This window comes from Acytostelium subglobosum (genome assembly GCF_000787575.1).
Source record: "Acytostelium subglobosum LB1 DNA, scaffold: scaffold2, whole genome shotgun sequence".
Lineage (NCBI taxonomy): Eukaryota > Evosea > Eumycetozoa > Acytosteliales > Acytosteliaceae > Acytostelium > Acytostelium subglobosum.
In genome coordinates this window covers 1,183,465-1,205,613 of record NW_012236530.1, presented here as the reverse complement: position 1 = coordinate 1,205,613, position 22,149 = coordinate 1,183,465, and the positions used below count along the sequence as shown (strand labels likewise).

Sequence of the window (22,149 nt, the reverse complement as noted above, 5' to 3'; positions counted from 1 at the left end):
GTTGAGTGTCTGGCGACTCATTCGCACTCGAGCTCGGTTGATTGACCTTGGTATCATTAGGTGAACCCATCAATGAGATCCAATTGATATCCTTTAAAGCTTGTTTCAACTCTCTGTCATGACGTTTCGTATTGTGAATTGTTAGTAGAAAGGCGAGGGAGCGGACTGGCGACCATGTGTACAATGACACACATACTCTTTCATTCTCTTCTCGAGTAGATTGGTGAGGTCGCTGATCATATGGTCAATGAGTCTGGTAAGATGGTAGCATGGTTGATGTTGATCATCATTGTTTGTGATCAATGGAGACTTGAGACAATGTAAGTTGTTCTGTATCTCAATGAGATTGATGAATGGTGGCAATGATCTTCCAAGCTTGTTCTCATCAATGTATGTCTTGACCTTGGTACTATTGTGGTTGGTTAGTTAGTTCATACTCTACATCCCTTGCTCATGATGTTGGTATTACTCACTAGAATAGATGTATGATGAGTAGTATTTGGAAGTACTTCTTTATCCTTGTGATCTGATTGATCAAGTTTGTACATTTGCCAAGTGTTTCAATGTCAGAGTTTGCTCTATGTTGTTGTAGTTGTTTAAGTAATGCACTTCTCTTATCTTGTAATTGATCCAACTGTGTTATAGCCAATGTACACTTATTCTCCAATGTATCTAATGATGACTTTGATTCAATGTCCGCTAACTATTATCATCATCATATTAGTCAATCATTCACATTCAATCAATCAATCAATCAATCATATCAATCAAACAAGAGACATACTATGGTTGTAATCGATTGCTTCTCCTTTAGTAATTGATTCTTTAGTTGTTGTAAGTTACCGAATGATGATTCATTGACAAAGTTGTTATTCAGGTATTCTACAATATTGATAGGTTCGACTGTTGCATCCTCCGTTGCATTATTATTTGAATCATCATTCATTGTTACTGATGTAGTTTGTAGTTGTTGTTATTGTTGTTGTTGTCGACTGTACCTGTATTTGAATGTTAAATGAATGAAAGAGTGAACGATGAACATCACTGAGTCATCAACACCATCTTCAACTTCATTTCAATTCTTAAATTATGGGTCCTTGATTGCAAGGTCGTGTTTGTTCAACAACAACACAACACAATCACAAACAGATATTTGTTTGATACTTATACAAGAGATAACATATATATACATAAAGTAGATAGATATAATGGAAGGTACATGCTGTGAAGAGACTCACAAAGACTCACATTACTCACCAGGTTACTACTGGTTGGGTAACAGCACTCATAAGGTGCCATTGGTCTTGCACAAGGAGAACAGAGCAAGATTGATCACTACCATCTTGTCATCATCAGACAGTATGTATCTAATACTAAACATAATGTAATGCTATTGTCTCACACTAACTAAACATCACTATCAATCAATCCCATTCAATCAATCATTCGCTCAATCAATCAAAGAGGATCAGATTCAACCAAACTCTTGCATCTTGTTCCAAGGTGGAAAGGCTGATTACTCTTATGACTCTGATCATGGTAAGAATTATATAATGCATGCATTAACAAGGTTGGATGGATGATAGGTGGTGATGGATTGGTCCCTGACTCTCACGCATGTACTGTTCGACAGAGCCATTATTCCTCCAGGAGAAGTTCTTCTTCTGGGCATTCGGTTGCGATATGCCAGACTGCTATGGAACCATTGAGTTGGACAATGCCGCCAACCCAACGTCAACACTGTTCATCCCACAGTTGCCAGCAGAGTACGCCACTTGGCTCGGCCAGATCCACTCCAAGGAGTACTACAAGAAGATCTTCTTGGTGGACCACGTGGAGTTTGTCGGCGACATGGCCGCCTACCTCAAGAACAAGCACTGCAAGACCATCTACACGGTCGAGGGATTCAACCACGACAGCCACAACACCACCAAGCCAATGCACTTTAGCGGCATCAATGAGTTCACAGTGAACAACAGTATGGCATTCCCACACGTCGTCGAGTGCCGTGTCATCAAGACACCCAAGGAGCTCGAGGTGCTGCGCTACGCTGTCGAGTCGTCATGCCATGCTCACATGCAGGTCATGAAGAAGATCCGTCCAGGCCAGCGTGAGTACCAATGCGAGAGTGTGTATCTCTACCACGCATACCACGACTTTGGTTGCCGCAATGTCAGCTACACATGCATCTGTGCCGCCAACACCAACTCGGCTGTTCTTCACTATGGCCATGCTGGTGAGCCCAACGCCGCCATCATCCGCGACGGTTCAATGTGTCTGTTTGACATGGGCTCGCAGTACCACGGTTACTGCGCCGACGTCACCTGCTCGTTCCCCGCCAACGGCAAGTTCACCGACGACCAAAAGATTGTCTACAACGCTGTGTTGGACGCCTCTCGCTCCGTGCTCGCTGCCATGAAGCCCGGCGTCGATTGGGTCGACATGCACAAGTTGGCTGAGCGCCGTATCCTCAGTGGACTCCTTCAGGGCGGTATCCTGACCGGAGGTACACTGGACGAGTTGGTCGAGAACAAGATTGGCTCGATCTTCTTCCCTCATGGACTTGGTCACTTCCTCGGACTCAACACTCACGACGTCGGTGGCTTTGCTGGACCCGATGCCAAGCCCAAGATCAACTCACTTCGTACCACTCGTAACCTCAAGGAGGGCATGTTCATCACGGTTGAGCCAGGCTGCTACTTCATCGACCATCTGCTCGAGACTGCGTTGGCCGATCCCGCCAAGGCCAAGTTCATCAACAAGGATGTGCTGGCCAGGTTCAGAAGATTTGGAGGTGTCCGCATTGAGGATGATGTTCTGGTCACTGCCACTGGATCAGAGAACTACTCAAAGATGTTGCCAAGGACTGTTGAGGAGATCGAGGCCTACATGAAGCATTAATCGACAATCAGAGACATTGTTTGTTTTACAGTGTAAACTGTTTATTATAAACTGAACACTACAACTCACAATCAATTAACCGATCAATCAGTAGGATTGAAGTAATAGGCTTGGCTACTTCCATTGCCTGGCTGTTGTTGCTGTTGTTGTTGTTGTTGCTGTTGATGTTGTTGTCCCTGCTGCTGCATGTAGTAGAGGGAAGTTAGAGATGGTGATGGAGCTGGGGATGTCCTGATGTCACCACCACTAGCCCCTCCACTAGATCCGCCTCCAATCAAAGGTGGCGAGTACGTGGAGCTGGGAGTGTGGCAACTCAAGTCGGGGTGGGAGTAGCGATGCTGGAGATGACCATGTGGGTGGTTGGCCACAGTCATTCCTTGTTGTCCTAGTTGTTGTTGATGTTGGATTGCGTATTGACCCCTTTGTTGGGAGGACATGTCGTAGGATAAACTTCTCAACTTCTTTGGACTGGCTTCAGGACTGGCCTCCTCAGACTTGTTACTGTTGTCAGACTCTGAGTGAGACCTCTTCATTGACTTATCTGCTGACATTTGTTGTTGTAATTGATAAAAATGCAATGACTCTGGTGATAATGTATAGTTCTTGAATAACTCCTCCTACAAAATATTGACATTGAATGTTAGAGACCTCACTCAATCAATTAATTAATTAATTAGGATACTTACAAAGAACTTCTTGGGCTTGGATATCTCATCTCGGGGAACTATGTCAATTAGGAAATCATACATGTCGTACTTGACAAATGCGTTGGCAATGTCAATTCTTTGGAGTGTTCTTCTTTTGTTGGACTCGGTATGGAACCAAGAACGGATGGTCATTTCCAGGATGAACATCTCACATGCCTTGGCAAATATAACTGGTACCTCCACAGATACTTTCTAAAAATATTAATTGAAGGATGGAATAATATTAATATTTGTTTGATTGATGGATATTAGAAGGAGTGATACATACATTAACTTGTTCATCGGACTTCATTATCTTCTTGATTCTGGCAAGTGGAAGCTCATGGGCGGACTTGAAGTCTTCGGTCTGGCAGATCACACTCAATTGGTGAGTCCAGAATTGTCCCAATCGGTTCTCCAGTACTTGGATATTGTTCTTGGTGTTGTGTGATACAAGTGGAGATGATGATCTTGGTGATGGTAGTGGCGGAGATGGAATGGACGGCGAGTAACTGAAGTGTTTGTTCTCAAAGTCGTAGGTGGTGGCAGCGGCAGCTGCAGCACCTCCAGCGGCAAACCTTGGGTAGGTGGGTAACGGGGGCTGGCACTCCATGGCGTTCAAATTGGTTGGTTGATGTTGATGAGGATGCTGATGTTGTTGATGATGATTTTGTTGTTGTTGCTGTTGATGGAGTAGATGTTGTTGGAGAGGTGATTGATGGGTTTGGTGTGGAGATTGATGAGTTTGCCCATGCTGTTGGTGATGGAATGATGTTGGTGATTGGTATGTTGGAGTATTAAAATGGAATGACATTGGATATTGAGTTGATACAAGTGACATTATTATTATTATTGGTTAAATAAATATTTAAGTAAAGTATATATTTTGAATGAATGTTAAGTATTAAGATTATCTTATAATTCTCCAAGATGGAAATATTTATAAATTATCCAAAGTTGGTAGTTGAGAGAAGGTGAGTCTATAAATAAATTGATATATTAATAATAGTGATATTATATTATTATTATTATTTGGTTGGAGATAGTTGGATATATATGTATCTTATGATATTATAATAAGTAAGTCGGATGGGATAAGATGGATGGATGGTCCAGTGGTCTGCCGTTATGATTGTGGCTAAAGTAGTGCGTTGGATAGTAGTAACACTGCTGTGTGTGTGTGTGAATGTAGAGAGAGATGATGGCGGGACAGACAAAGGTTTAAAGAGAGACAATGACTGGATAGATATAATATATATTAAATATGATTTAATATATGAGGTGTAGGTGTGTGAGAGACAAAGGATAGATAGGCAAATGGTACAATTGGATCGATAAATGAAGAGCACTTGTTGGCTTGTGATTGATTGATTTATGGGCGTCTGTTCTCCGCTGGAAGAGCACGTTGTTGTCACGTCCGGAAATGGCATGCCATCCTCAATGGGTAAGGATGCCTTTTGCCCATGGCAACAATGTGATGTCTTCTGTAGGTTTGCACCATCATTGCTGCTGTCAATGCACTCATTCATCTCCCATTCATTCAATACTTGCTGGCCCCGCCGTCCCCCCAATGGCACCCCCACCACCACTACATCTTGAGTCAAGTCCTCTACCCTCCCTCCCTCTAGATGACATCCATCGAGTCTGAAGGCAGGGGCAAGACCAGGCCTACCTAATGTAGTAGGAAGGTACATGTGATTAACGTAGTGGTAGTGTCTGGCCCCCAGACTGATTGGGTTGATTATCTTAAGGAATTGAAAGCAACTGAGAAATCAACAGACACTCTCGCTCATACAGGCAGGCAGAGAGTCTCTTAAGATGATGCTCCGGATACTGTGTGGTCGAGGCCATGGAGCGGCTGTCAAACAGCTTAGGGGTATGTGTGGGTAAGTTCATTTATCGATGCGATGTTGGCATTGTGTATATATTGCTATTTAACTCACACACAGATGATATATATCATGGTATGGAATGGCCAGCCATGTGATGACTCGAGGGGGTGTTCCAAGGATGAGTGTGAAAGTGTTGTTGACGAATGTGATTGGTCGGACCACTCGCCAAAACAGTACCTTGTGTTGCCACGTGCCCACACACACTCGTGCCCTTGCACGACCACCCACAACAACAATACTTCCCACTCACATACACAAACTCCAAGATTCACAGTCTTGAGACGAACATCCCAATATCGTGGCAACAGACAGACATGGGGGAGATGTAGATCCATTTTCATTGTTGTTTGCTGGATGAACGGATGGATGATGGATTGAAGCTGTGTGAGTGGCCCGGTAGTTGTAGTGCACTTGGGGAACGAGCGATAATGGGGATGTTTCATTCATTCATTCATTCATTCAAGTATCCTCATTGGGTAGTGTTGCCAGAGCTTGAGTGATCATTGGCAGAGTTACTTGATTGATGGATTCATCCAAGCGGGTAAGGACTGAAGCCACGGATGCAAGGTGTGCAGTTGGGGAAAATGGGGGTTGTGGAGATGGGGAACTGGACAAATGCATTCCTCCTTGACGGCCAATCCAATGTAGCAATCCCCGTCCGGGAAAGTATTTATAGCACAATGATTATGAATAATGATCTTGCGCTCTGATTGATTGATTGATTAATTGATACTCCTGTTGCTGTTGTTCTAGAACCCCCACGCCCCACTCCATCGGTCGACTGACTCAGTCAAGAAGATATCTTCTTGCCCTGGGGGGGTAGGTTGTTTGCTGGCTTTCTCGCCCACGACTGATATGGAGGAAGAACATCGACACAAGACCATGATGCCTCCAGTGTTTGACGGTAAGTGTGGATTGATGGATTGATGGATGAATGGTTTGAAATGATGGGCAATAGTAGAATCCACAAAATGTTTGGTTTGGTGGTGTAATGGGGAGACATCTTGTTTGTTGGTGGATTGTCTAATCTAATCTATCTATCTATAATTAATTAAATAAATATCTTTGGTGTTGGTTGGTGTGTGGAACGTCGAGACAATAATATCAGCCACTCGCTCATTCGCTCGCTCGCTAGAGTAAGATGATAATGGTGTGTATACTGCTGTTGATGTCGTGTTGTTGTTGTTGTTGTTGTTGTACGTGCACTCACAAAACAGCCATGTGAAATGATAATCGAGAGAGAATGTGATGGAAGAATGAAAGAAGGAAGGGAGGAAGGGAGGAGGGGAGGAGGGAAAGGTGTATGTGTTGTCGGTCCAACTAACACCAGAGAGATACTACTACTATGACTACTACGACTACGTCTACCACCACCAGAGAGGATACCTTCTCTTTGGAGACATGTTGTTGACGAGTAGTGCCACCAGGAGCATGATTAGACTGCCAGTGCCAATGGGCATTAGGACGTAGAGGTAGCCTGCCCATCGCTGCTTTGCTGGGCTCATCACGGCGATCAACGCTGACGCGCCACCAGGCGGATGCAATGTCTTGGTCATCTGCATAAGTACAATGGATATTGACACAGAGAGTAAGCTTGCCACGACGTATTGCTCTTTGGTGTCGACCAAAGCTACACGTGCTGTCACGCCCACTATAGCCGAGATTATGTGACCGCCCACTAGATTGCGTGGCTGAGACAATGGTGCAGATGGAGCACCATATATGAGCACGGCTGAAGCAGCAAAACTTGCAATGAGGAAGAGTAGTTGATGTCGGTCCAACACATAGTAGTGCATCGCTGCCAACACGCCAATGCCAATCGCAGAGCCCAGCCAACTGAATATCATCTCATCGTAGGTAACCATCTTTGGTGACTTGGCATCGGTGCCCTTGAACTTTGCAAAGTAGTTCAATGTCCATGTCTTTGCAGTCTTTCTCCACGATGTATGTACCTTCTTTGACGCACTTGGTGCAGTCGCACCCAGTTCAACATCTCCACTATCCTCTTGCTCCTCTGTTTGTGTTTGTTGCTCTCCTTCTTGAGATCGCCGCAGTGTACCATTATCATTACTTTGTTGTTGTGCTTGTTGTGCCGCAGCACCATCATTAACATTGTTTACATCTGATGGCAATGTTGATAACTCGGTCATCTCAATTGCATTCTCTGTCATATCAGCACTACTCCTTCTACCATGACCACTACCGCTACTACTACTCGTCTCTACTATTTCATTCATTATATATATATATATATATATGTATGTATGTATGAGTTATTACAATGATGTATAATACTAATATCTATATCTCACTCTCTCTTTCGTTCGCTATTGTTGGATGGAATGAATGCCAACAGTTATTCATGAATGGGTGTCCTGTCAAACAACCCCCAACCCTGGGTAAAAGGGCAGTTTCAGACTTGGACGACAACACTGGCAAATAGAATCGGGAAGAAGCATTCGTTCGGTTCATCAGAATGGACCCGATTGATTGTTCCCAGGACTGACCAACTACAACATAATACAATACATATATAATAGGGTTCACAAACAATAGTATTACTTTTTATTTGTAGATAGATTGATAAATGTACAGACTACCATGACATTACTAATGTCAAGGTGCACTACTAGTCCCATGAAGGTAGGAAGGAAGGAACAATGAACAACCGAAAGACCAGGAGGCTTGGCTTAGTCCAAACTGGCAAGGTTTTGAATCTTGTCAATTGTGTCCATTGGTGCCGTATCCTTGTTGCTACTGTTGTTGTTGTTGTTGTTGTTGTTGTTGTTGCTATTACCAGCGGTCACCGGTGTAGGAGTCATGTCCAACACATTGGCAACGATTCTGAGTGGCTGTCCATTGCTGCCGGCGTTGAGCAACAGCTTGGAGATGTCGTTGGAGCCATTCTCAAACTCCTTGGAGGGGAACAAAAGCTCGACGTCAACATTGAGCTCGCGGTAGTTGAAGTTGGATGGGTCGGCGTTCCTGCTGACCAGGTCCTCGGGATCGTTGAATGAGTCCATCGAATGGTTGTTGTTTCCATCGGGCGAGGTGATCTTGTAGTTGGAACGGATCGAGATCTTCACAGACGAGTTGTTGGGCAACACTGGTGCATCGCACATCTCCTTCTCAGCCTTGATTTCTGGTTGAGTGGAGTGGAAACGTTGCTCTACAAAGTTGTTCTGGATGGTTGGTGTGTTTGATGGGTGTCTCTTGATTAACTCTCCATTGTTGTTGTTGTTATTGATGACATTGTTGTTGTTGTTGTTATTGTTGTTGTTGACATCGATTGGTTGCTGCTTTGGAAGCTCGGCTCTTGCTTGAAGATGCTGTTGCTTGTTCTCCAACACTCTCTTGAGAATCTTTGGTGCGGCGTTTGGTGTGTAACTGATGGTGATGTCGCTGTTTGCATGTCCGTTCCAATCTGAAATCAAACGGGAATCAAACAATCTGTTCATTAACTTGAGCTGGCTTTCGGTTGGTTGCTGGTAGGACTGCAGTCCTCTGTTGAGGTACTGGGGCATTCTGAAGGGGTAGGAGGCGGCTTGCACGCCAGACACGCCAGCGTGGCCAGCATTGTGAGGCTGGAATCCGCTGGAGCTGGTGAAGATGACAATGAGGAAGAGGAGGAAGAAGCAGGCCAGACGCTGACCGCCAGCAACAGTTGGGATACCGTTGCCGATCGAGAACAGGCTGGAGAACGATCCCATCAATGACGACTTGGAGTTCTCATCAAAGAAGGACAGAGTTGGTGAAGACGAGGAGGAGGACAATGAGGCGTTTCTCTCCCTCTCTCTTGCCAACTGCTCCTTGAGGTTGCGCACCTCATCCATCAAGTATGAGTTCTTGATGTTGGCCTCTTGCAGCTTGCTCTCAAGGTCTTGCTTCTTGCTGTTCTCAACCATGAGCTTGTCCTCAAGCACCTGCATGTTCTTGGACTTCTTCTCTCTAGACTTTTGAGCAGACTCTCTGTTCTTGATTTTTCTGTTGTTGTTGAATGTATTAGTTAGAGACAAGTTCATTATTGATTGCTTTGATGTGAACTGAATGCTTACCTCTCTTGGTTCTTGATGTTGTTGGACACCTCTTTGGACAACTTGCCACTGTAGAACTTCTTGCGATAGACCTCAAACTCCTTGGAGGAGATCTCAAGCTGGATGTGCTTGGGAAGGATTGGTCCGTAGTTGTGGTCTGGGTCGAAGGAGTTCTTGCGCTTCTTGGATGGACGGGCAGGCTTGGCAGCCTCCTCACTGTCCGACTCCTCAGAAGAGTCGTCGAGCTCCTCAGACATGGGAGTCGACTGGCTGGCTGAGCTCTCGGGTGGCGAGGCAACGTATGTGGTCGTCGTGGTTGTGGACGTGTTGACGGCAGTGTTGGAGGCGATGGCATACGAGTCGCTGGGCGACGATGGCACGTGCGAGGAACCCGGCGAGGTAAAGATTACATCGGCTGGGGAGCTGTAGTCAGACAGACAGTGCAGCTGTCCATCGATGTTGTACATCTGTCCACTGATGATATCATTTGGTTGAGTGTACTCAATGGAGATGTGTGACTGCTCAACAGACATTGGTTGGGACACTTGACTGACGACTTGTTGTGTTTGAACTACATTTGATTGAGTGTTGTTGTTGTTGAAGTCATACTGAGGGATTGATGTAGTTGCTTGGTTGAGTTGAAAGTTGTTGTAGTCATTGTAGTTGTTGTTGTTCAACAACATGTCATTGTTTGATGAACAGGTACCATTGCTGGTTATAGCGTTGGTGGTGTTGTTGCCAAGGTAGCTAAGACCAAACATGTTGTTGCCATTGAATGCCATTGACAGATTGTTGGCAGAGTTACTCAAGAAGAATGAGTAGTCCTCTGGTGCACTGAAGAAGCTTCCATTGTTATTGGTAACATTATTATTGTTGTTTGTTGATGTTGTAGTAGTTGTTGACTCTTCAATTGATGTGAAGTTTGTCAATTGGTCATCATATTGACCTCCATCTTGATTCCAAGCAACCATATTATATTGTTTGTTTGTTCCTTCCTTCTTCTCACGCACACACTCTCTCTAACTCTAACTATATTTCTATTTATCTCTCTATTACTCTACAAATTAATTAATTAATTATTAACTTATTATTTTAATTCCTTTTTCTTTCTTTTGGTATAAACAACAGATAATAATATATATTATTATATGTTATATATTTATGTGTGTATTAATATAAATATTTAGTATTAGATAATGATAATATTGAAGTGTTGGTGGAATGTTGAACAGAGAGTCTTGACCTTCCATCGATCCTTCGCGCAAGTTAGTGGTGTAAAAGCAATTTGTATGTGTCCTGTTGATGACTCACTGTGCACATTTCTGTCACACACAGTTCTCATGTTTTTCCACCTCAATGACTCACTATGTATTTCCTCACACAGAGTGATATTTTTACAAATAAAAACATTTAAATCAAAATGAATGAGATAAGGTTGTGCGAGGATACAATCAAACTTGAAATTCAACGAATAAATTTCGTCTATCTCTAGAGTAATGTGGGTGAATGGTACCCAATTGAGGCATTGCAGTTCGCCATCTGGGATTGATGGGAGCGGGATCGGGACTTGCTCTTCAAAGTCTCGATAATGTATTGGAACAATGATGCGACTACCTATGAATCGGGTAATAATTGATGATACAGTGGAATGAATGAATGAATGAACAGTTGTAATTATTATCTTGGTAACCAATCATTCTTGGCACAAGCAACCATAATGACCCAGTCCAGTCTGGTACATTCAATCCATCTTATCTTTGTGCCAAAGAATAATTATTCAACCCAAGATTTTGTTAAATTGTGACATTGTATTATTATATCGTCATGTCGACTTTGATAACCAAGTTGGAACAATAGAGTATGATGAGTACATATGGAAAAACCCTCTTCTTAATTTACACTTTGATTGAATGATATTGATTGGATATCTATCCAGCATTGATACAACCAATCACTCTCTCTACATAAGCAAACTCTCTTCAAGGGCTCTATACTCTGCGTCCTCTTCCGAGATTTGTGGTCTAACTTTGGATGCGGATGGGACTATAAATATATTAGTACCTGATCGTCCACATCATCCATCTATCAATCAATTAATACTTACATGTAATTGGTGCCTCTCTAATAACAGGCTCTCTGGATGGTGGAGCCTTGACGGTTGACAGATGTGATTCGAGTTCTTCTTTCTCCATTTCCTCAAGTTCTGCTAACAGATCATCTTCGTCTACTTGGGAGCCCATGGGTTGGCTCATTGCCCTCGATAACTCATCCTGTACAGCAAACGTCTCCTCAATGTCGTCAAAGATGGTCTCAACCTTCTCGACGGTGAGATTATTCTGGAGGACCTTCAGTTGCTCAGCCCCACTTCTCATCGAGCCCATAATCACCTCATTCATTACTCCATTCTCCAATGCGAATATCTGGGTATTCAATGTATCGTAGGTGCCATTTAACTTGTTAACTTCATTCTGATATACATTCCTATGTTTCAAACATAACAGTGCCTCTATTAGAATCAATCAATCAATCAATCAAACGTTAGTTATTATTATTATATTCACTCATTCATTCAATCATTCTTGCCCATACCTCTCTTCTTTTTCTTGGCAACAAATTGCTTGGCTTCAGCTTCTTTACTATCTGCCTTCTGTTGGAGGAAGTTCCTTCTCTTCTCCAACATATCTATTGTTGTTCTCAACTTTGATATTGTTTCCTGCGTCTGAGCAGGATTGGGCTTTGGCTTTCCAAACAACTTCATTATTCCTGTTGACATTTTATTTTGTTTTATATGAATGATGTATATATATAATATGTGTATATGTATTGAACAAATTGAAAGTGATATTGATTCAATACTCTTTCATTCACCAGGTGTAGCAACAACAATAACAATAATAATAACAACCAACAACAATAGATTGTATGTATCCTCGCACACCAAGTTTCAGTTTGGCAACCAATTTATCTTGGCAAAGCGGGAGAAGTGTGAACCCAGGGCGACAAGTTTGTTTGTTTCCAACTTTAATAACTTTAATACGACATAGTCAGTGACTGTGATTGATCCCTCATTATTGACGACCGTTCCCTCATTCGAAACATTGTCATATAAGGGATGTATGAGGAGTGCAACGGAATTAATAGACAATGAATGAATGAATGAATGAATCAATGGATGTAGTTAATTGAATAATGTCTCAACGTTTCTTCCGATTGTCTCCATCACTACTACTGTTCTTGCTGATGCTGCTGTTGCTGCTTGAAGGTGGCTCGTTGAACTTCCTCATGTCAATGAGGATGTACTTGGTGATTAGTGATATTAAAAAGGTCATGACATTGCCACCGAGAATACTTCGAGCAATGCTGGCAACAATAGCAAATGGACCGCTGTCCACAACTACAAAGTGTAGACGTCCAACACTCTTGAACATCATGTCGACAACTGCCGAGCGATCCTGTGAGATGAATGCCAATGCCTTGAGAATGTACAAGTTGGGGAGGCGGTCAAAGATCTTGGTGCGCACATAGCCAGGCTGCACCGCAAGCACATCAATGTTGAATCGTCGCGCCTCAATCGATAGTGTCTCTGCGAATGATGTCAACATCGACTTGCTGGCTGCATATATTGCAGAGTTTGGTGAAGGACATGAGGCAACCTAGGAGGTGACACGAGTGAGTGGACAGGCCACACAATGTTACCAAAGCCAACAATACTTACGCTTGAGGATGTAAAGAATATGGCGCCCTTGGTCTTGGATTCGACCATTCGTCGATAGAACACATCAGTTATCTTTACTGCGGCCACAGCATTGCAGTGAAGGTTGTTAACCTTGGACTGGAGGTCACTCTGATGGAATCCCTCCATCACAATATAGCCGGCATTGTTGAATACCAAGTTGATTGGAAGGGACTCGGTCTCTCTGGCAATTGTCTGCACCGACTGGTCTGTACAGAGGTCCGCGCAGATAGTCTTGGTGGTCACTCGACACTCACGCTGAATACGGTTGGCAACTGCTGTCAGTGGTTGATCCTGATCAGAGACCAGCACAAGATTGACACCTTGTTTACCCAGTCTGTTGGCAATCTCCTCTCCAATGCCAGAGGATGCGCCAGTAACCAGTGCCCACTTGGCACCATAACGTACCTTGACATCCTGTACGGGCAGTATCCATAACACTATTTGCGGTACTATAATTAGAGTATTGGAATGGTGTGACAGGATGTCAATCAATGTTGGGTGGAGTGAAGTGAGTGGATGAGTGAGTGGACGTTGGCTAGTTGAACGGTGGTGATGGAAGTAAGATATCGAATGGGTAGGGGAAGTGATTGATCGCTAACGAACAGTCATTGTGACAATACCACGGATGGATATTATACTCATCCAATGGTTGGCATCCATCCATGTATTGATCAACCAACGACATCACTCCATTCAACTCCATACACATTACGGTAAGCTGTCATTCAAGCAATCAATCAATCATTCAATCCAGACCTCATCGATGACAAGCTTGCCAACTACCTCTCTGACATATGATGCACCATCCATCCATCCATCCATCCATTCAAGCTGTTCAAACAAAACCTAACCTACTAATATGATACAAGATGACAGATATCAAGAGGGTGACCAGTGGCATAATAATCGCAGTCATCGCCATTGAATCTGAACCAGTTACAAGCTGTCTGTCTGGATATGTGTTGTCAGAAAACTAGTGTGTGTGTTTGTGTGAATCAATCAATCACAGTGGTTGTGATTGTTGACAGTGTGTTTGTGTGTGTGAGTGTTTATGCAACTGACTGATTGACTGACTGAATGAATGTTTGTTCAATCACATAATACAAGGTGATTATTGCTCTCATCTGACTTGGCTGATCGGAAAATGATTGTTTTTAATTGTGTTGTGTGTTGTGTGTCAAATGGAATGGTGTGCTCAAAGCAGCAGTACGTGGACGGATGGTTGGATGACATTGAAGCAATAGCAATAGTGAGTGAGTGAGTGAGTGAGCAGTGACATCGTTATCATATCCATTTATCCATTTATTCATTTATTCATTCATTCAGTCAGTCATCACAACCATTCACTTTCTCTTTCTCTCCATCTTTCCCTCCTCACTCATTAATGAATTATTGAACACACCATTAAATAAAACAAAAAGGTAAGTTTATCACCAAAAACGGTCAGTCTTTCAATTTCGTAAACCATTTTGTGTGACCCCAACTATTTAATTATTTTTAATTAAGTTCGCGATCTCTGGTGACTTCTCTCACTCACTCACACTCTGACGCACCACCTCATTCTATCGCATTCTCACACACACCACTCTCACTCAATCCTCCGTTCAGCCAACCAACCAACCTTCATTCTCTCACTCACTCTTGCACTTACTACTACACATATATATATATTTGCATACTTACACATACATACTTATATACATATACATATAACTCACTGCTCTTATATTACTAAGCTTATGAATGAACAACGTCTCTAACTAACTAACAAACAACATTGACACATATTTATAACTTTATTTAATTTAATATATCAAACAATAATTAATTAGTTTAGTTTAGTTCAATAGCAACAAGAAGAAAAGAGAAGAAGAAGAAGTTGTATTTGTATTTATTAATTATACGTTACCTTTACCTTTACCTTTACCAAACATCATCTACATTACAAGTTCAATTAGAAGTCGTATTATGACCCTATAACAACAACAATCTCTATATTATAACTATTTCCTACAATCTACAACACTTACATTATCAATCTATATTCATAACAGTAGTTATCTGACTTTTTTTTAAAAGGATAATACTGTATAATCAACATCAATATCTTCGTTTACATACCTCACATTTATATAATTGTATATACATATCCCCTACATTACAACAACAATGAACAACAACAACAGCAGTAGCAGTAATAGCAGTAGTTCTCTGATGGAGAAACGGACACCAAGAAGGAATAACAACAATACTTCACCATCAACGTCCCCTGTTAAACGAGCATCATTCAGGTATATATCGTCTTACCCAACCACCACCCCTTCCCTATCATATTCTAAACAATTGGCCATACATCGTATCGATTATGACAAATTCAGTGAGGCAGTTGTTGCCAAGACAGACGTTGGAGATTTCCAGGAGGGATACTTTATCATGTCTACACACGATGAGCTGAAAATGAAGAAGCCTGCACTCAACAACAGTAGCAGCAGGGCATCCCCACAAAGGAGGAGACCAATCCAACAAACCTACGGAACCCCAAACAGCAACAACACCAACCAACGTGACGAGACCAGCTTAAAGACTCTGAAGCAGAGCTCTCCAAAGCAACAACAGCAGCAACAACAACAAATGCACAAGGTCCCAATCCAACTCCTCCAATCTTCACCTTCATCTTTAATCGCACCACAGGTCACTCCTCAAACTGAAATGGATGATGAGTTCCTGCTGACACCAGCCACCATCAGTAAGATATCAGATGCCGCACCCTCTATCGACAGTTCTACACCAAAGAAGAACAAGCCAGCATTCTCCCACCAACAATCAACACCAACACAATCGATGGGCAAGATGAACGCATCGCTTCCAACTCGCGGAAGTGACTCTCCAAAGAGAGTTTCATCGCCCCAATCATCATGTTGGGCAGGTGGTGCGTTTAACAACTCGCCGCCACCCAGCTCGCTCCCACTACCAAACTTTGAGGACTTCCAGAACCAACACCAGACTGTCCCCGACCTCCAGTCCATGACCTTCGACCTCAGAAGGCTACTAAACATTACACCGACTGTATCATGCTCCGAATACTAAGACGACCAGATCTGTTCAGTTCAGTCGTTCTGCTCCCTATTCAACTGAACATGCTCCCTGCCCCACATGCCCCCATGGGCTGACTGCCTCCCTTACCAACACTCGCTCTTCCTCCGACCCACGTACCCAACTACGACAAGAGCGAGTATCAGTCAGGCAACAAAGAAGAAAAAAAAAAGACATAAACATCAGATAAACAAAAAAGAATAATAAAGACTACCAAACACCTCGCTTCCTCACCCCCAATCAATCATCCAGCTCTCTTGCCATTCACTGTGATCGACTAATCACTCTCATGGTCTAGTTGTTTGATTTCAAAGTGTCCTTGTGACCTTGTTGGAGGGAATAGTTTACAACTGGTGGACACTAATTTAATTCCTTTGAACATGATAATGTGAATGAAGAATAATGGATGGAGGAGGATAGTATGGATGTGTTGATGGATGGATGGATTGATGATTAAAGAGAGGAGTGTTGATGAATGGATGGTTGAGGCGGAAAGAGATTGATAGGTGGAGAAGAGTTGATGATAGTTTGGCGGTGAGTTGGATAATCTAATCGAGCAATAACAACTGTTTGATGGAACCTGGCGTTTCTGGATCGTTCAAGTGTATCGTCGTAAATCTTAGAGCGTTCAGCAGACCATCTGTCAATGAGTTTGTGTTGTGATCCTTGAGAGTGACAATACATCCTTTGATCTGGTGATTGGTTTAATGGGGTGGAGGAGGGTCATCAGAGTTAGTCACATGATCATGTCTGTCATTGTTGTCGTTTTGGATTGATTGGCGAATATTACATTGATCGATGACTTCTTTATAAAGGCGCCTGCTGGATGTATGTGATCGAACAGAATGATGGAGCCAACCATAGCTCTCAAACAGAACATATTGATCTCATTGTTGTTGAACCTGAAGTGAAGTAAGAGTATGATGATTAGTGTCCGCGAAGTGATATGTCGATTGGTCATATGATCTCGTTGTTGCTTACTTCTTCTTGTCCACCATGTCATGGCAAACGTTGGCCATTGTCGCCAGCGAAGTTGTTACGTGATCTCTAGGCACAGTGGTTTCCTAATATTGTGATGAGGATGTCAGTAACTGACGATGAGGAGGATGATGATGCTGCTGGGTGATATTACAGTTTGAAGGAACTTGGCAGTAGTTTCACTGAGCACCTTCATCATTGGTGTTGGGTAGGCAAAGAACAATGACATTCTGTTTGCCAACTCATCGCGAATCTTGATGTTTGAGTCCTTCTTGGTGAGCTTCATTCTGTTCAATGTGCGACGGTAATATGAGAAGTCGTTCTGGATCGCTGGATTGACCATCTTGGCATCGTCGAATCGCAGAACAAAGTCGAATACGTCGGCCAGCTGCTTGGCAAGAGCTTGTTTGTTGGAGAGACTGATCTTTGGATCGTCCTTGCACAGTGCCACGAGCAGCTTGGGGAAGCAACCCTCCAGCAGCAATGAATAGTCGTAGAACTCCTGCAAGATGTCGACTGCAGGCAGCACGTGCTCCCAAGCCGTCTCCTCAGTGTCTGGGCCAGGGTTGGTAATCGCTCTTCTAATATACTCATTGCATCCAGTGTATGTCGTGAGCTTCTGAAGTATCTCTGGACCCTTGTTCAACACCTCACCCACTGTCTGATGAAGTACCTTCTCCTCCTCCGATGGTTGAGCGTCTAATTGTTGTTGTTGTTGTTCGTTTGTTCAACAAAGTAAGTATGATTGAATGCATGCATGTTGAGGTGATTGATGTGACTAATGATCATTACTCTCAAAGTCAATGAATATCTGCTCAGCATGATCTGTTCCATTGATAAAGCTCAGTAGTTGACCCATTGTAGTTGTTGTTGTTGTTGTTGTTGATTATATATCTTTCAAAGTTCAAAGTCTAAATGAATGAATGAATGAATGATGATATCTTGTCGTCTTGTTTGATTATGTTGCTGTTGCTGTTGCTGTTATGACTATTTCTATCTCTTTAACTCTATGATAGATAATACAGAGTTTGGTATAAATATATAAATAAGTAAGTAAGTATATCTCTGTTTCAGTGTGTGTATTTATAAATATAAATTTAAGTGTTGATCAGATACATCCACACAAGTTTGAAAAAAATAACGGTGTTTGTTTGTTGATGGTGGGGGGTAGTACTCAAAATGGATCAAGTTGATTAAAATAGTTTATTTATTTTTTAGTTTAATAGTTTAATTGATTACTTTGGGATATATATCAAATGATGGTGAGGGATATCACCTCATTTCCAGTCCATTCCACATGAATTGCAATGGAAGTAACCTTTAAGAATATTTATAATAGTAGATTGTTCCATAATATTATCAACTGTTTGTTTACCACAATCTGGACATTTAATATTGGTATGGATAATCATTTGTAATAATATTATTTCTGGATATTAAATCAGAATGAATAAATGATTGAATGAATGAATAAACTTATGTGTAATACCTAGGAGCATAAGTTTATGATGTATAAATGATGATTAATTTTATGTGGAACTTGGATTTACAAGTTTTGGGTTCATCCAATCAACTTAATTTATTACAATGTAGTAGGAGATTATGCTTAAATATGATATAATATAATAATAATAATAATAATAATAATGTGGTGGTAGTTATTCTAATGTGGCATGGTTGGAGGTGGTGGCAAGTTGGAGAATATACTGAATTTCCTTTCGCGATCAACTGGCGCTAGAGGTGGCGGTGACATGGCAGCGCCTCCTTTGTCTGGTGAGCGCAGTGGTGGTGGTGGTCCGCCAGATGTGTTGTTGTTGTTGGTGGGTGTGTTGTGATGTTCGCCATTGACTGTTGGCGCATTGGGTGGACGTGGTGGCCTGACTCTTGGTGGTGCGTCTATTGGTGATGAGGATAAAGGTGGAGGTGATGATGACTGTTGCTGTAGTGCCTGTGTTTGTTGTTTGTTTAGGCTTCTGTTTAGATTTTGACCATGTCCTTGACCTTGGGATGGCACTGGCACAGGCATTTGTCGCGGCACAGGCACTGGCATCTGTCGCGGCGCAGGCAGTGGCCTGGAAGGTGATTGATCCGAGGACATGGATGAAAGGGGTGGTGGTTGGGGTGAGTGCGCCGCGGCAGAGGCTGCGGCAGGGTATTGATAGTCGTCATATGATGATGTCAGTGGGTGGTAGGAAGCCAGTGGTGGGGGCGACGCTGCAGTAACTGTATCGCTCCTCTCCTTATATGTGCGCGCCAATGGAGGCGGACCTGATCGATCGAGGGGCGCCGAGTATGTTGACCCGCCACCACCGCCGCCACCGCTGCCGACCGAGTCCAAGCCGCCAAGTTTGAGTGGGAACGCTTCCAACAGCTCGGCATGCGCTTCGATCAGCACGCGAATGAAGTTCTTCTCGCGCTCAATGTTGGTCATGAAGAGTTCGGGGTTGCTGCATCGCAGGAGTGAGGGCGCGAATGATATGGACATGTTGTCAATAGTCATCTTGCTGTGCTGCACGTTCTCGGGCAGTGTCAGCTCCTTCAAAAAGTGCGACATGTAAGTGAGACAGCGCTGGTTGACGGGCGCCAGCTTCTGGACGACGTTGGCCATCTCTGTGCCCGTGTCACACGAGACAAACGCCTCGTACATGGCGTCGGGGATGAGCGCCTGGGGCATCTCGCGCATGAATGCCTTGAGCGTCGAGGTGACCGTGTGCACGTTGTTCTCAGCCAGTGTGTAGTCGCCCTCGTTGAAGCGCTTCTTGATGGCAATGACGTCGGCGTTGTGACCGGGTATGCGGAAGATGCCCTCGGTCTGCAGGCCATTGAGCTGTTTGATCTGGCTGACGAGCAACACCAGCACGTAGGGCACGTTGAAGTCGGGGAATCTCGTGCGCTGCTTCTCCATCACATCGGCCAGCGCCACGCCAAACACGGCGTTCGGGTGGTTATTTGACGCGTCCTGCTTCTGTGTGTTGGGCACGTACGAGTTCATCAAGTCCTTGTGGCTGGGCGCGGGCTGGCCGGCGCTGCTGCCACCTCCAACATTCTTGAGTGCGGCCACTGTCGATCGCCAACCACTATTCTTCTTCTTCTTGTCGCATTGTTCAAAGATGAAGTCTGGCCACTGATTGTTCAACGACTTGTTAAAATGAACAAAAGTCATAATGTCCTTCTTTGTATCAATCGCGTTGACCGAGTCCTCCGAGGCCTTCATCGACAATGACAACTTTTGTGGGAATGTCTCCCATTCTCCAACATACTTCTTCAAGTTTGTCTTCATTCTCTGCATCCTCATTGTCTCCAATCGTTGAAAGTCCTAGGGGGAAGTGATTGTGAGTGAGTGTAGGTGTTGGGGGCCGAGGCTGGAACTATTCCAGCCTCAACCTCATCCCTCAGGTCATGATCAATCAATCAAACATACATTCTGTATCTTTGGTAACTTCTCATTGTGGAATAGTGCTTGATATCGATTGACTGCGGCCACTTGTTGTTTGTACTCTTCTTCTGCCTCCTTCATCTTTGATTGATCACTATCTGGGAATGCTGAGACTGAATCATACTTTGCCTTGGCATTCCTCAAAGCATCAAATATCTCCTTCCTCTCCTTTGCCAAGTTCTGTCCATCTAATATATACTAATAATGGATGGATTGATCGATCAGTACCTGCTCATGCCCCCTGCACTGGACATGGACAAGGACCACACGCCACACGCCACATGCCACAGACACTTACATTCTTCTGTTCATTCTTTAACTCTTTGAGAAAGTTCTTGAGTGATGTGTTTACATCCTCACTCATTCTTTGCATGGTCTGTATGACATGATTGCAGTACTGATTGGTGTTGTCTAGGATGACTGAGAATGCACCACTGATGCCTCCAAGCTTGGTGAGACTTGGCTGTGACTTTACCAGTTTCTGCAAGTTCTTGGCATATTCATCTTCAATCTGTATTCTCTTCTCGAGGAACTTTCGGATAAGATTCGAGTCCTCAAAGCCCTTGTCCACCTCCTCTGTTATCAGCTCTATTTCATTCTGTTTGTTTATGTATGTGTTTTTGTAAGTATGATTGATATTGATGGACCTTGGACTTTGGACTTAGCCAAAGGCCTAGGCCTTGGCCTCAGCCCCAATGTTGATTGATTATTTACATTTAATGGTAGTTTGCTGACAGTGGACATTGTTGATGTATGGATCAGATTGACTGAGTGAAATCTATCTGGTATGGTTTGATCAATAATACTAATTCTTTATGATTGATTGATTGATTGAATGAATGATTCGAATGGAAATGTATTGTGTCTTTGATCAAAGAATGTATGATATATGGAATGATGGGAAGTATTGATCATTCGGTTTGTTTGTGATGGAGTTAGTGAGTGAATGAGTGAGTGTGATGAGAGGAGTTCTTACCAGATGGTAGACAAAAATATCAACACCAGTTAACAATGCCCTATGCCCACCACACCAAAGGTCTATTCTAGATCAAAAACCCTTTGAAAACACATTCGTTCAAAGCGTGGGGACCTTCATTATTTTTGGGTTTGAATGGCCTTGGGGTTCTTTGTGTGTCTTTCTCTGTTGTTGTGGTCATCGTGGTGCACCCCATCAGTGATGGCACGATGTGCACAAATCTTTGCCTTGATGACCAACATCATTGTTTAGAAGGACTTAGCAGTCACGAGGACAGATGATGTGAGCATCCAAGTCCATTCCATTACACTCCAGTCTGTTACGATAAACTCCAACACTTCACATTACAACTCACAAAGAGATAAGACCCTTTGTTTGCCCTTATGGATGCAATGGCATCACTCCAACTTACAAATA

At 43.2% G+C, this 22,149-nt stretch overlaps 9 protein-coding genes across 9 annotated transcripts; 2 read left to right on the top strand and 7 right to left on the bottom strand.

Moving 5' to 3' along the window:
- Window positions 1-1,208: 1,208 nt before the first annotated feature.
- Window positions 1,209-2,901, top strand: SAMD00019534_012520 (hypothetical protein; the record flags this gene model as incomplete). Its single annotated transcript, XM_012903219.1, has 3 exons — window positions 1,209-1,359; window positions 1,465-1,539; window positions 1,634-2,901. The coding sequence occupies 3 exons, from the start codon at window positions 1,209-1,211 to the stop codon at window positions 2,899-2,901; spliced, it is 1,494 nt and encodes a 497-aa protein (XP_012758673.1).
- An 83-nt stretch (window positions 2,902-2,984) lies between these two features.
- On the bottom strand, window positions 2,985-4,200 carry SAMD00019534_012510 (hypothetical protein; the record flags this gene model as incomplete). Its single annotated transcript, XM_012903218.1, has 3 exons — window positions 2,985-3,518; window positions 3,588-3,800; window positions 3,877-4,200. The coding sequence occupies 3 exons, from the start codon at window positions 4,198-4,200 to the stop codon at window positions 2,985-2,987; spliced, it is 1,071 nt and encodes a 356-aa protein (XP_012758672.1).
- A 2,643-nt stretch (window positions 4,201-6,843) lies between these two features.
- On the bottom strand, window positions 6,844-7,650 carry SAMD00019534_012500 (hypothetical protein; the record flags this gene model as incomplete). The annotated part of the gene is made up of 1 exon (XM_012903217.1): window positions 6,844-7,650. One exon carries the CDS (start codon window positions 7,648-7,650, stop codon window positions 6,844-6,846), a length of 807 nt encoding a protein of 268 aa, XP_012758671.1.
- Window positions 7,651-8,169: 519 nt separating this feature from the next.
- Window positions 8,170-10,484, bottom strand: SAMD00019534_012490 (hypothetical protein; the record flags this gene model as incomplete). The annotated part of the gene is made up of 2 exons (XM_012903216.1): window positions 8,170-9,463; window positions 9,535-10,484. The coding sequence occupies 2 exons, from the start codon at window positions 10,482-10,484 to the stop codon at window positions 8,170-8,172; spliced, it is 2,244 nt and encodes a 747-aa protein (XP_012758670.1).
- Window positions 10,485-11,473: 989 nt separating this feature from the next.
- On the bottom strand, window positions 11,474-12,301 carry SAMD00019534_012480 (hypothetical protein; the record flags this gene model as incomplete). Its single annotated transcript, XM_012903215.1, has 3 exons — window positions 11,474-11,556; window positions 11,618-12,019; window positions 12,103-12,301. Coding segments are annotated over 3 exons (684 nt in total), but the record flags the coding sequence as incomplete, so codon positions are not given.
- A 406-nt stretch (window positions 12,302-12,707) lies between these two features.
- On the bottom strand, window positions 12,708-13,909 carry SAMD00019534_012470 (hypothetical protein; the record flags this gene model as incomplete). The annotated part of the gene is made up of 3 exons (XM_012903214.1): window positions 12,708-13,166; window positions 13,229-13,698; window positions 13,870-13,909. 3 exons carry the CDS (start codon window positions 13,907-13,909, stop codon window positions 12,708-12,710), a joined length of 969 nt encoding a protein of 322 aa, XP_012758668.1.
- A 1,509-nt stretch (window positions 13,910-15,418) lies between these two features.
- Window positions 15,419-16,336, top strand: SAMD00019534_012460 (hypothetical protein; the record flags this gene model as incomplete). The annotated part of the gene is made up of 2 exons (XM_012903213.1): window positions 15,419-15,540; window positions 15,628-16,336. 2 exons carry the CDS (start codon window positions 15,419-15,421, stop codon window positions 16,334-16,336), a joined length of 831 nt encoding a protein of 276 aa, XP_012758667.1.
- A 554-nt stretch (window positions 16,337-16,890) lies between these two features.
- Window positions 16,891-18,179, bottom strand: SAMD00019534_012450 (hypothetical protein; the record flags this gene model as incomplete). The annotated part of the gene is made up of 5 exons (XM_012903212.1): window positions 16,891-17,034; window positions 17,133-17,244; window positions 17,324-17,406; window positions 17,475-18,019; window positions 18,113-18,179. The coding sequence occupies 5 exons, from the start codon at window positions 18,177-18,179 to the stop codon at window positions 16,891-16,893; spliced, it is 951 nt and encodes a 316-aa protein (XP_012758666.1).
- An 804-nt stretch (window positions 18,180-18,983) lies between these two features.
- SAMD00019534_012440 (hypothetical protein) lies at window positions 18,984-21,500 on the bottom strand (the record flags this gene model as incomplete). Its single annotated transcript, XM_012903211.1, has 4 exons — window positions 18,984-20,636; window positions 20,742-20,954; window positions 21,055-21,354; window positions 21,471-21,500. 4 exons carry the CDS (start codon window positions 21,498-21,500, stop codon window positions 18,984-18,986), a joined length of 2,196 nt encoding a protein of 731 aa, XP_012758665.1.
- Window positions 21,501-22,149: the final 649 nt, after the last annotated feature.